This window comes from Stigmatopora argus, chromosome 2 (assembly GCF_051989625.1).
Source record: "Stigmatopora argus isolate UIUO_Sarg chromosome 2, RoL_Sarg_1.0, whole genome shotgun sequence".
NCBI lineage: Eukaryota > Metazoa > Chordata > Actinopteri > Syngnathiformes > Syngnathidae > Stigmatopora > Stigmatopora argus.
In genome coordinates, this window is record NC_135388.1 from 20,279,686 (window position 1) to 20,292,162 (window position 12,477).

At 41.8% G+C, this 12,477-nt stretch overlaps 1 protein-coding gene across 1 annotated transcript in view; it reads right to left on the bottom strand.

Moving 5' to 3' along the window:
- The window catches only part of adamtsl5 (ADAMTS like 5), a 42,146-nt gene extending 30,604 nt beyond the window's left edge, over positions 1 to 11,542 (bottom strand). The window contains exon 1 of the mRNA XM_077594987.1: positions 11,035 to 11,542. Coding sequence (XP_077451113.1) covers positions 11,035 to 11,054 — 20 coding nt within the window. The 5' untranslated portion in view covers positions 11,055 to 11,542. The remainder of the gene's footprint in view (positions 1 to 11,034) is intronic.
- Between the last annotated feature and the right edge of the window lie 935 nt (positions 11,543 to 12,477).

A 12,477-nucleotide genomic window follows, 5' to 3' on the forward strand; every position in this document is an offset into this window, starting at 1 on the left:
GTGAATGCATGTGAAATTCATGGAGTTAAGTACCTTAAACAATATTAAAAACCACTGCTATAAAGAGATTGCATACACTGCTACAAGTGTTAAATTGGCAGCAGACCACTCTACTTCAGAGAGGGGTTTGTCTGTAATTTTACACTGAAACGTTTGCAAGAGCACCACAAAAACTGAAAAAAACTTAACTCAACTTCAGATAATTCTGAAGTTCCAAAATTGAATGGCTAGGACAGGAAATATGTGGGAATTGTTTTTGTTTGTGGCACTTCTGAAATGTTAGCAAAACGTTTTAATGGCATCTCTTACCTCACCTTGCTGACACACTGTTATGTGTAGTGGGTTTTGGTCCGTGTGATTATTGTATGCGTTTCGCTATTGTGTCCGTCATGGATTCTCTTCCCTCGTTTGAGCAGGTGTGTGTATTTTGTAATCAACCCCTGTCTGTCTATTTAAACCCTGTGTGTTTATGAGTCCTTGTCGGATCATCTGCTTTGTTTGCATCATGCTATGTTGCCAGGCCATGTTTCAAGTTCCTGGTTTGCCCCATGACTTCCATGTCAGGTTTGTTTTTTGTTATTTATTTAAAAGTCCTTGTTATTTCCTTAATTCCCCTCCTGCTTCAGTCATTAAAGTTTTTGTTAGAGTACTCCACACACTCCCTTGATTGCTTCCCTGCAATTGGGTCCTACTCTATGTTCCACACAAGACGCTGCACGAAATGTAACACACCTGTTTTTTTTCAGGGTTTGATAAATGACTTTGCATGTCCATTTGCATTTACCGGAACACGCAAACGCAATCCTGCACATTTGGCACATGCAATCCCTATAACGCTAAGTTGAGAGATCAGAATCCACATCCCCTTGCATGAGAAATCAACTTATGTTTGTCTTGAAAATAACTTTTATTCTCAACTCTTTTGATCCTTTAAATGAATAACAGCCACACTGACAAAAGATTATTAACACAATCCAGAACATTTTCCTTAATGGTATTGCCATTCACAAATGTGAATGCCTTATTTACATTTTACGTCATCCTTCAAAACTGAAAGTGAAACCACACATTGTAGATAGTCACAGTAGATTCTCTTGCCAAACACCTGACTGCATTTCCTTGGGTGTTTCAGTATGCTGACCTTCCAAGTATATATTGCTGATCTTAACCTTTGACCTCCCCATAGTAAAATGGAGCCAAAGGACAAGCATTGTTTGAGAAGGCTGGGTGGAGGGTCTGATCGTTAGAAGGAACTTGCCACTGAATAGACTAACACAACCTTTAACAGATGTTCAGTCGGATGGCCTTTGGTCAACTCTGACCCCTGAATGTGTGTTGACTATGAATGAAGGAACCACAATCGAGCATTCTGTGTCCCAACTCTGCATGCATTCATGAAATGAGCTTCTTTGAGTTGGAATGGAAGTTCTTTGTTCTTTGGCAGCTGCTCCTTTTGAAGGAAATTTTAACTAGCTGTCATTATAAAATATAAAATACACCTACACTTGTATTTTAATCCACATTGTAGATAACCAAAAAACACCGTCGTCTAGATAACCTTCAGCCTTACTTCATAGAACTGTAACATGTCTTTTTCTTATCTTTGTCCTTTATTTCCTCTTTCTACATTTAAATATTTACCAAAATTTTAAACTATAATATTGACCATTTTATTCCAGTGTCTAGCCCAGGGGTCTCGAACTCAATTTACCTGGGGGCCGCTAGAGGCCGAGTCTGGGTGAGACTGGGCCGCATCAGGATTTCCACAAGAAAAGCACTGATAAAACATTCCAACGTTATCAAATATCTTTATTTTTTAACAAAAAATAATGAATTAAATAAATTAACTTAAAGATGAATAAAAAATAAATCAATCAGTAATACAAAACCAAATAATACTAATGAGCATACAGTAGATATACACTGGCTGGCTAAGTAGAGAAAATGAATTATTTTTATTCCGTTTCAAATGTCTGTATTAACAGCTCTTTAACCTTTAACTTTCTGAACTTGAATGGAACATTGAACATGAAATATTCTGAACACGGCTTCTCTTGCCTACTCCTTGCTGCTAGAGACCTGGCAGCGCTTCTTCTCACATAGTCACATTTGGCTTGAGGGAGGAAGCAGTGGAGACCCTCAGTAGAGCTTGAAGATGCTCATCAGTAAGTCTGGACCTGTACTTGGACTTATTGAAGTTCAAGGTGGAGAAGAGCTTCTCACACAAGTATGTGCTCCCAAAAAGGCACATGGTCCGCTTGAACCTTCGGGAAAGTTCAGGGAAGCTGGGGGTCAACTCTCTCAAAAATTGCCCAAGCTTGTCTGCTTCTCCACTCACCTCCCTGAACTTGGCTTTGAGTGCAGAGTTGCACTGCAGGTCAATGAGCTCCATTTGAAGCTCAGGAGGGGCATCTTGCACATCAAAGGAGAAGGGGTCCGCAAAAATTTGAAATGTGGCTTTGTGTGTCTTGAAGTCTGCAAATCTGTGATCAAATTCCTCCTGTAGCTTCGAAATGGCCTCAACATACTTCTCACCACTGAATGGTGTGCCTGCATCCACGAGAGCCTTGCATGCTGGGAAATGGCAAAGGTTTGTCCCGAGAGAGCTGGGCTTTCCATAACACAAGTTTAGTGCAGAATGCTCTCACGTTGTCATAGGCAGCACTGACAAGTTGCCCCTGGCCTTGTAGCTTCTTGTTCAGTACATTAAGCTCATGTGTGATATCAACAAGAAAAGCCAAGTCCATGAGCCATTTGGGATCACTTAGCACAGGATCAATCAACTCACAAACGGCGTAGCTAGCTTTGACTGCTGCATTACTGTCTTTGGTAGCCTTCTTGAAGAGATCCTGTTGCCTCAGAAGACGTGTTTTAAGACTGGCAACCTGGTTGGCTCTCTCATCTCCCTGGTATTTTTCGTACTCCTCAGCATGTCTCGTAGTACAATTACGTTTCAAATTGTATTCCTTGTGCACCGCAACTTTTTCAGTGTAAATGAGACATGTCGGGGTGCCCCTGTGTTCAACAAAGAAATATTGCACTCCCCACTTTTCTTGAAACTGTCTGTGCTCATCACCGACCTTTCTCTTCACGGCAGGCTTTGAAAGAGACATCTCTGGGGCTCTGTAATATGTTTTTCCACTTGGAATGAGTCTCGGGTTGATCTTTCACATTCAGTCGCGCGGGTTTGTGGCGCATGTGCACTTTCGCTCTCCGTTTCAATCGCGGAGATGGCTACAGACACTGACACAGGCTGGATCACGGATCATAGCGCCTCATTCAGTTCTATGCTGAGAGCAGCGGAGGAGTGTGCGCGCCGAGCGGAGGGATCGGCCTCACGGCTTCTCCTCCGCCCAGCTGATTGGAGGAATGAATGAGTGAGTGAGCGAGGCACTGGACAGCCCGGCCGATGTCCCGCCCTCCAGAGCCGTATACCTCACCGTGATTGGTTCATTCAGCTCCGAACCAAAGTTCCCTCTAATTTTTTGTTGGTCTGAGCAGAAAGACAACCTCCCTGAGCGCACTGAGTACCAGTGTGAGCGACATCATCGGTACTCGGATGATTCGCCTAAAGACGTTTCGCCGACGGACGTTTGACAGACGGGCAGGTCGCCGAATGGACGTTCCACCGAACGTTCATTCGGCCGAACGGAGGTTTCGCCGAAACGGGATTCGAACGCTCGCCCCGCCGGATCGTGTGTGTAAAAGTTTTTCAACCTCGGCCCGCGGGCCATATACGGCCCGTTAGGATTTTTAATCCGGCCCGCCGCCGGTGTTGTCCAAATTATAGTAAAAATCAATGTTCGTCTACCATCAATGGCAGTCCGGGAATAAGCACTCTTGGGCAGGCAGATGTAGCAGAACCGAGCCGTAAAATGACAGCAATCGGGTCAAATCCATCCTAAAACAGCATTTAATGATTAAATACAAATACTGGATGATATCGCGATGGAGGCAAAAAAACGTCTATAGACGTCCATTCGCCAAACGGCTCAAAATGCTCTCAAATTCGGTCAAATCCAGCTGAAAACAGCGTTTAATGATTAAATACAAATACTAGTATTTGTATTTAATCATTAAACTAACAAATACTAGTACGACCTGTCCGTCTGTCAAACGTCCGTCGGCGAAACGTCTTTAGGCGAATCATCCGGTCACGACATCATTGCTCGCTATCGGCACACCAGTATCACACCTGCCACAAGCAGGTGCATGTCAATGTTCCCTCTAATTTTTCATGTAAAACATGCTGTAAAACAAGAAAAACATGAGTGGACAGAGCTGCTGCCACTTAAACGGCGCCATCATGGGGAAAGGGGTATAAAAAAAAATAAAAAAAAAATAATAATAAAAATTAAAAAAAAAAAAAAAAAAAAAAAAAAAAAAATCGATCTTTCATATTAAGACGGGGGCCGCAAATTATAGTCCCGAGGGCCGCAGTTGGCCCGCGGGCCGCAAGTTTGAGACCCCTGGTCTAGCCTAATCATACACTGGTTAATCCCAAGAGATCAGTGAAGTCAAACAATCATGCTGTTTTACTTCGAACTCTTGCTCAGTGACGTTGTCGTCTCTTTTGCTTCATTTCAACTCCCTGGCTGCTTCCACGACAGAGAGAACAAAGTTGGTACACCGTCATACCAGGCGGATTATAAGATTATCTTTTTACAACCCCTTGGACTAAGAAAGACTGCCAAGAGTCATCTGCAGGCCATAACAAACAAAGTGATTCAGGCACTAAAGGCGTCACCTAAAGTGTTATTAAACATTTCAACCTTGAAATCAAACTTCAAAATAAACAAACCTTTAGGAGTATACACAAAGGTTTGGGCTGTAAATTAATTCTCATCAGAATGAAGACTTGACAGTTGCTACATTTCCTTCTAGGGAAAACACTAGTTTAAATAGTTAACAATCACCTCATACACATTTGAACACGAACGTAAATAAAGTCAAAGAAAATTGGGTTTATCTAAAACAATGGACTTTATTTCACAAGGCCGAAACATACTAGCCATCCTTAAACATAACAAAAAAGTCGCTGAGAAGGAAACCCTTGATAACACAAGGCCAGCAAAGCAATAACACTTATCAGATTGACCCTTGAAACAAGTCATTTTCATTTTTCTCTGACAGCAAACAGTGATTACACGTCAATGAGTGAGCCAAGTACTGTATCTTTTTCGAACTAACATGTATAATAAGTACATGGCAGGAAGAGAAGATGGGTTCTGAAAGAGACGTTCACAAGTTCAATATAAATTGTTCTTCATCAATTGGATGTAAAATCAAAGACTTTTTGTTTTACTTTTGACTATATGACTAAACCTCAGAGATTGGAATGCCTCCAAAGAGGTCAAAAAACAAGTAGATCTGCTTGCACATATTCCTAACACATGGTTTGTCAGGCAGAATTAATGCGGATATGCAATATATGTGTGTGTATGAATTCGATATCTAAATAGAATTTTTGTTAACACACAGGCGGCCCGGCGGATGAGTGGCTAGCGTGTCGGCCTCACAGGTCTGGGTTCAAATCCACGTCGGTCCACCTGTGTGGAGTTTGCATGTTCTCCCTGGGCCTGCGTGGGATTTCTCCGGGTACTCTGGTTTCCTCCCACATTCCAAAAAAACATGCATGGTAAGCTGATTGGACACTCTAAATTGCCCCTAGGTATGGGCGTGAGTGTGCATGGTTGTCCGTCTCCTTGTGCCCTGCGATCGGCTGGCCACCGATTCAGCTGGGATGGGCTCCAGCAACCCCGTGACCCTTGTGAGGAAAATGATTGAATGTTCACATACACACATATACTATATATATTCATTCATTTTCTCAACAGCTTATCATTAAAAGGGTTGTTGGAGGTGCTGGAGCTTTTTCCAGTAAACTAAGAGCAGTAGGCCCTGGACGACTTGGTTGCCAGCCAATCCCAGGGCACAAAGAGATGGACAACCATTCACGCTCATACTACTACTACCTAGGGGCAAACCTACCATGCATGTTTTTGGAATGTAGGAGGAAACCGGGGTACTCAGAGAAGACCCACGCAGCCCGAGGACAACATGCAAACTCCACACAATGAGGACCGACCTGGATTTGAACCCAGGACCCCAGAACTGTGAGACCAAGGGTGGCGGGGTGTGGAGCCTATCCCAGCTAACTATGGGCACTAGGCAATGGACACCCTAAATCGGTGGCCAGCCAATCACAAGGAGACAGATTACCATAAACGCTCACACTCATACCTTGGTACAATTTTTAGTGTTCAACCAGCCTACCCTGCATGTTTTTGGGATGTGGGAGTAAACATAAGCACCCGGAGAAAACCCAGACATGCTCAGGGAGAACATGCAAACTCCACACAGTGAGGAGCGACCTGGGACCCTTGTGAGGATAAGCGGTTCAGAAAAGGAATGAATGAATATTAGTTCATTTGCTCCTGCCTCAAAGATAACTTCTACTGATTGGCTGGCATTGACATCCGGCGGCGTCAAAGGCAGCCAATGAGTAAAAGTTAATGTCTGTGTCAACAAGTACAGCATTTCAATGTTTTTGCGTAATTGACTTTTTAAATACCATACATCCATTTTATGTACTACCCTATTTTCTCGCATATAAAAAATGATGACTGAATCCAGGGTACGGCCATGAAACTACAAGGTGACAAAGACGACACGCCATAACGCAAGACAATGCGGCCGATACGGTTATTTATTTCAAAATAGAGAAAAGAGAAACAGATAAAATGCTAAACGAAAATAATTTGACATCTATGAATGAAATTTAAGGGAAAAAAAGTGTCTTGCATAAAACGTGAAAAAACTCACTCACTTTTGCCTGCCACTGCTCGCTCAGGGCGTCGCCATCTTACTGTAGTTAAACGTGCTCTGACTTTGCCAGACGAGAGTAGCCTTGATAGATGTGTTCGTAGTGTTTACCAGGTGAGCACATCCCAATAGTTGTTAAGGCTGATCGAAGGTCTTGCGCTCGATCATTAAAATATCAGCCTTGATACCTGCATAATGTGTATCTCATGCTATTATTGCATCCAGAGGCTTGGTGAACACTAGACCGCTACGGTCACACTTCCTGGTTGTACTGCTCACGTTACTTCCTTTTTGAATTTGTATACGCGCAGGCAACACCCTTTCAGAACACAGAAAGGAAATGATTGTACATTTACGGTATGTAAAATTCCACTTAGATTTTTTTTCTTTTTATTTCTTGTTGAAAAGTGACAACTATTGCCATAATATGAACCATCGAAAGAATCTAGATGTTTCACCATTAAAACCAATATGGCCGCCGCAACACTTAAACTTCTGGTAAGAAAATTGTCATTTCTGTCATTAAAAAGAATCAGGTTATCGTCAAGATAGACTTATTTCTTTTTTCAAATTGAATAATTTGATATTTTGCATTTACAAAGACAGGCGTATTAACTTCCTCATGATATTGACACAAATAAAATCCAGCAGACGATCCTTTCGATTCAGACGGTATCTCAAAAATACCACGTAGGATGATTTTACTTAATATTTCCCCTTCAAAGTAACACATTTGTACTCCCTATTAAAACCATGAAAATGGAGGTGAAAATTGGGAATCAGGGGGGCGGCTTATACGCGAGAAATTATAAAATTCAACAATTTTAAGGCCATTTTAAAAGGTACAGCTTATACGCAAAGGCGGCTTATTTGAGAGAAAATACGGTACTTATCCTACCATCCATACCAACCAACCCAGTCAGTGTGAATTCATTCATTTTCTGACCCACTTATCCTCACAGGGGTCACGGGGGATGCTGGTGCCTCCCCAGCTAACTACGGGTATGAGCGACCCTGAATCGGTGGCCAGCCAATTGCAGGGCACAAGGGGACGGAGAACCAATCACTCTCACTCAAAAAGGAGAAATATTAGGATTGTATTTCCCCTTTTTGTTTGCCACTCTGCCAAGAAAAGCTGGACATCATTAAGAAAGGTTGGACAACTCCGAAGCAAGCAAGCCTGTCACAACCGGGAACGAACATTTTCAGCACTAAATCGAATAAAATCGTATGCAGAAATACGACAGGACAGGCTCGACTCTCAGCATAAGCTTCGATGGCGATAGAAAAGAAGGAGGAAAGAAAGGAGGATGGATTTTGTGCACAGATAAAAAGGATTTTTGGTGAGTAAAATATGGCTATATTCCTAAATAATATTTAAATTGTATGAGCTTATTATTGATGTTTTTTATGTGTCGCAGCTGTAGCTGCAGTAAAGGTTTTATCGCCATAAAATAATTTTGGAGGGTTGGATGGAATCAGACATGGCTGAAGGCGTCGGTATGAAATTCAAGGCCCGCCACTGATGTGTATATATGTATGTATATATGCATATATATGTGTATATGTGTGTGTATAAATATGTATATATATATACACTTGTGAAGAACATAATGTCATGGCTCTTGAGTTTCCAGTTATTTGTACAACTCTGATTTTTCTCTGATAGAGTGATTTGAACAGATACTTCTTTGTCACAAAAAACATTCATGATGTTTGGTTCTTTTATGACTTTATCATGGGTTAACAGAAAAAGTGATCAAATCTGCTGGGTCAAAAATATAGATACAGCAACACGAATTAGCAATTTTGGTGACTTAGAAAGTTGTGTCAGTGAAATGAGCTTCATAGCATGGCCTCTTAACTTCTTGTGAGTGATTATGAGTGACTACAACTGGTGACTTCTCTGAGGCCATTTAAATAGGGCTCATTGGATGCAAACGCCCACAAACGCTACAATGGGAAAGTCAGAGGAGCTCAGCATGGATCTGAAAAAGCGAATCCTTGACTTGAACAAGTCAGGAAAGTCACTTGGAGCCATTTCAAAGCAGCTGCAGGTCCCAAGAGCAACAGTGCAAACAATTGTTTGTAAGTATAAAGTGCATGGCACTGTTTTGTCACTGCCACGATCAGGAAGAAAACGCAAGCTATCACCTGCTGCTGAGAGAAAATTGGTCAGGAGGGTGAAGATTCAACCGAGAATCACAAAAAAGCAGATCTGTCAAGAATTAGAAGCTAGAGAAATATTATTTTGGATTGTATTTCCCCTTTTTGTTTGCCACTATGCCAAAAGTCCCTATGAGTCCTTATTTTAAAATTACATACAGTACGCATTAATTTGTGCCATGCTAAGTTGATTATACGTGCTCAAGGGTTTGGTGGCTGTTTCCCAAACAAGCATTCTTCCTTAGAGTTATCACAGATGGAAACTTTGCCTTGAGCCAAATCCTACTCTATCGCCTCATCGACTTCACTCTGCAGACCAATCACTTTGACATATGGCTGTCCCTCCAACAGACAGCCCCAATAACTCCTCTTGACACATCACGTTGTATATAACACCTTACAGGCTTAAAGTACTGGGATATTCCTGTTTAGTTTCCACTAACATTTAAGCCAATAACATTTTGTGGTGAAGAGGAAGAGGACACAATGAAGTCAAGGTGGATTTAAGGTCATGACATTTAAACTCAGATTAAGGATAAATTCAGTTTGTATGCACAGTTGGACCAGAGGATTTGACTTTGCCTGCATGTCCACTGTTGCAGGGATTAGACAAAAATGAGCATGCTATTTTTAGCCAGTAATATTTAGGAGATCAATGTTGTTAGGCGGGAGTTGCAATACCACAAAGGGGGAAGAAAAATTACCTCACTCATGGCACTCTAAATTCATTAGAATGGCTCCAGTATTTTAATTTTGGGAAAATTGTTACTGTTCAACACCAAACTGGGCGTTCTGACTCAAGCCATGTCTAAATAACAGGGCAGCTGGTCTAATGCAATTTTAAGGAATTTGAACGTGGAACATGTGTGGATGTCAAATTCTCTTCATTAATAAATATAAAATCTATAGGCATCAAATCCTTTGACTTATTACAGGGAAAGATCATTAACTGGCTAATGGTGGCATAAGCGATTAGGAGAGGGGTTCATGGCCATAATTAGATAGTCGCCAGCGTTTATCACCAGCTGATTTATTGCTTAGCTTAGAAAAATGAAAATCCTTTTAAATCAGGGAAATGTTTGCATGTCAAATTTAAATGGATTAAGATGAGGTGCTATGAATGGGTGCGAATGGAGTCGGATGTGTTCATGCCCGCAATGGCCCGCCTCCGTGCAGATTTCAACAACGCCCAAATACCGTATTTTCTTGCATATATGCCGTATTTGTGACTGAAAAAATTGATGACTGGATCAACGGTACGGCTTATATGCGCACAAGACTTACAACGTTGCTATACTCTTTTTCACCAGTGTGTTTGTTGGTTATTTTCTGTTTTGCAGTATGAAAACAACCATTACTGGATGAATTACAAACTTCCCTATGATATTGACCCTAATTATGTGCTTTTGATTCATAGTATATCAGAAATACTACGTGTGATGATTTTCTTAAGATTTTCCCCTCAAAGTAAAACCTATTACTCCCTATTAAAACCATGAATATGGAGGTGAAAATTGTGAATCAGCTTATCGCTTATATGCGAGAAATTGTACAATTTAACGATTTTAAGGCAATTTTAAGGGTGCAGCTTATACGCGGGGATGGCTTATATGCGAGAAAATATGTTAAATACTACTACTGCAGATGGGAACTAACCTGTTTATGCATTTTTTATGACATTTTTCTCCCATTTGGATAATTACAGATTGGGAACTCACACAAAATCATCACAAGCAAGCACCTAAAATCATAAGAACTTTTCAATATTCCACAGGGCGTGACACAATACTTCTCATATGATCCTTTGTCGAAGTGACAACTCAAAACAAACAGTCTCCAAAGGAGGGGGAGAAATTTCAAGAGTCCCAGGAATTTATCACCTCCTGTCCATCAGATGTTCATTGCTTTGCAGACCCTTGCAAAAAAGGGGGCTGAAGGTAAATATTTGCATTTGATTATCATGTTGTTCTTTGAAATGCCCCATTAGAGTCAAATTAGCATACAGGAGGGTAAAAAATTGCATGACTGCAAATGTTGTCTTACCTTGGAGAGGAGTAAGACATGATGGTGGGCACTCAAGGTAGCGGTCACGTGCTCTTTGGTTGTCTTCTCATGGTGTCAAACGATGCGGCTCAGGTGCACTTTGCATCCAGACTGAATGAGTCCACAAAAGAACTTCACAGCCTTCCATGGCAGCCATCTATCTTCTTCCAGCAACGAGTTCAAACTTCTTTTTTTACCACTCCTTCTACTTTCAGGTGTCAAAATCCCATTAAAACGCTCTTGTTTAGCAAAAAAACGTGAGCGCTGACGTGGGGACTTGCATTTGGAATTGTAGTACCAGGTAAATGGCTCTCTCACTTGACTCAAAAGTGGACTAAACTAAAAAGGTACTCTGGATGAACTTATCTTGCTGTCTTTTCCACAACGATTAGTCTAAACAAGTCTCTCGCACTCCACGAAAAGCTTGCGACAAGCTCACACACTCCGACAGCAATAAGTTTGCCTGGAGGAGACATTTAGTCTGTGGGAGTGTGCGTCTCTCTCTCTCTCCCTGCCTCTCTCTTTCCCACTCTTTTTCTCCCTCCCTGCCTCTCGCTCTCCTTGTCTCTTTCTCCTTCTCTCTCCCTCCCTGCCTCTCTCTCCCTCTCACCATCTCTCCCTCTCTCCCTCTCTCTCCCTCTCTCCCTCTCTCCCTCTCTCCCTCTCTCTTCCTCTCTCTTCCTCTCCCTCTCTCTCCTCTCTCTCCTCTCTCTCTGCCTATTTCTGCCTTTTTCTCCCTTTCTCCCTTTCACTCTCTCCCTCTCTCCTTTCTCTCTCGCTCTCTTGCTCTCTCTCCATTTCACTCTCTCCCTCTCTCTCCTTTCTCTCTCTCGCTCTCTTGCTCACGCTCCCCCTCTCCCTCTTCCAATCTTTCTCTCTTTCTCTCCCCCTCTCCGTCTTCCAATCTTTCTCTCCCCCCTCTCTAACTTTCTCTTCCTCTCTCTTTCTCTCCCCCTCTCCCTCTTTCTCTCTCTCGCTCTCTCACCCTCTCTCTCTCTCTACCTGTACTACATTCCTGACCATGCCCTCAAATCATAGCTCAACCGTCTGTCCTCTGACACACTTGCACACTTTATCTTGACTCCCATAAGACATATGGTTTAAGTTTATATGTTGAATCTATATAGTATGCTCCTAGCCCGAAAGAGTCCAAACATTTTTTCATAAAAAAAAAGAATGATGACGCAAGGGGAATTTTTTTTTACATGAATGAGTAAAGATTAGAGGTGCTCTCCAATTTATTTGTTAATTCACATGGATGCCATATTAGTGGTTTTGTGCAACAATTTGCATCAAAAGTGCCAAGAATGTCATTTTTAAGACATTTTACCTGGTCCTGTTCTTTAACCCTGAATGCCAAATTGATAACTCCATAGACCCAGTAAGAATACTATACAGTAATCCCATAAATATCGCGGTTAATGTGAACCAGACATGGCTGCG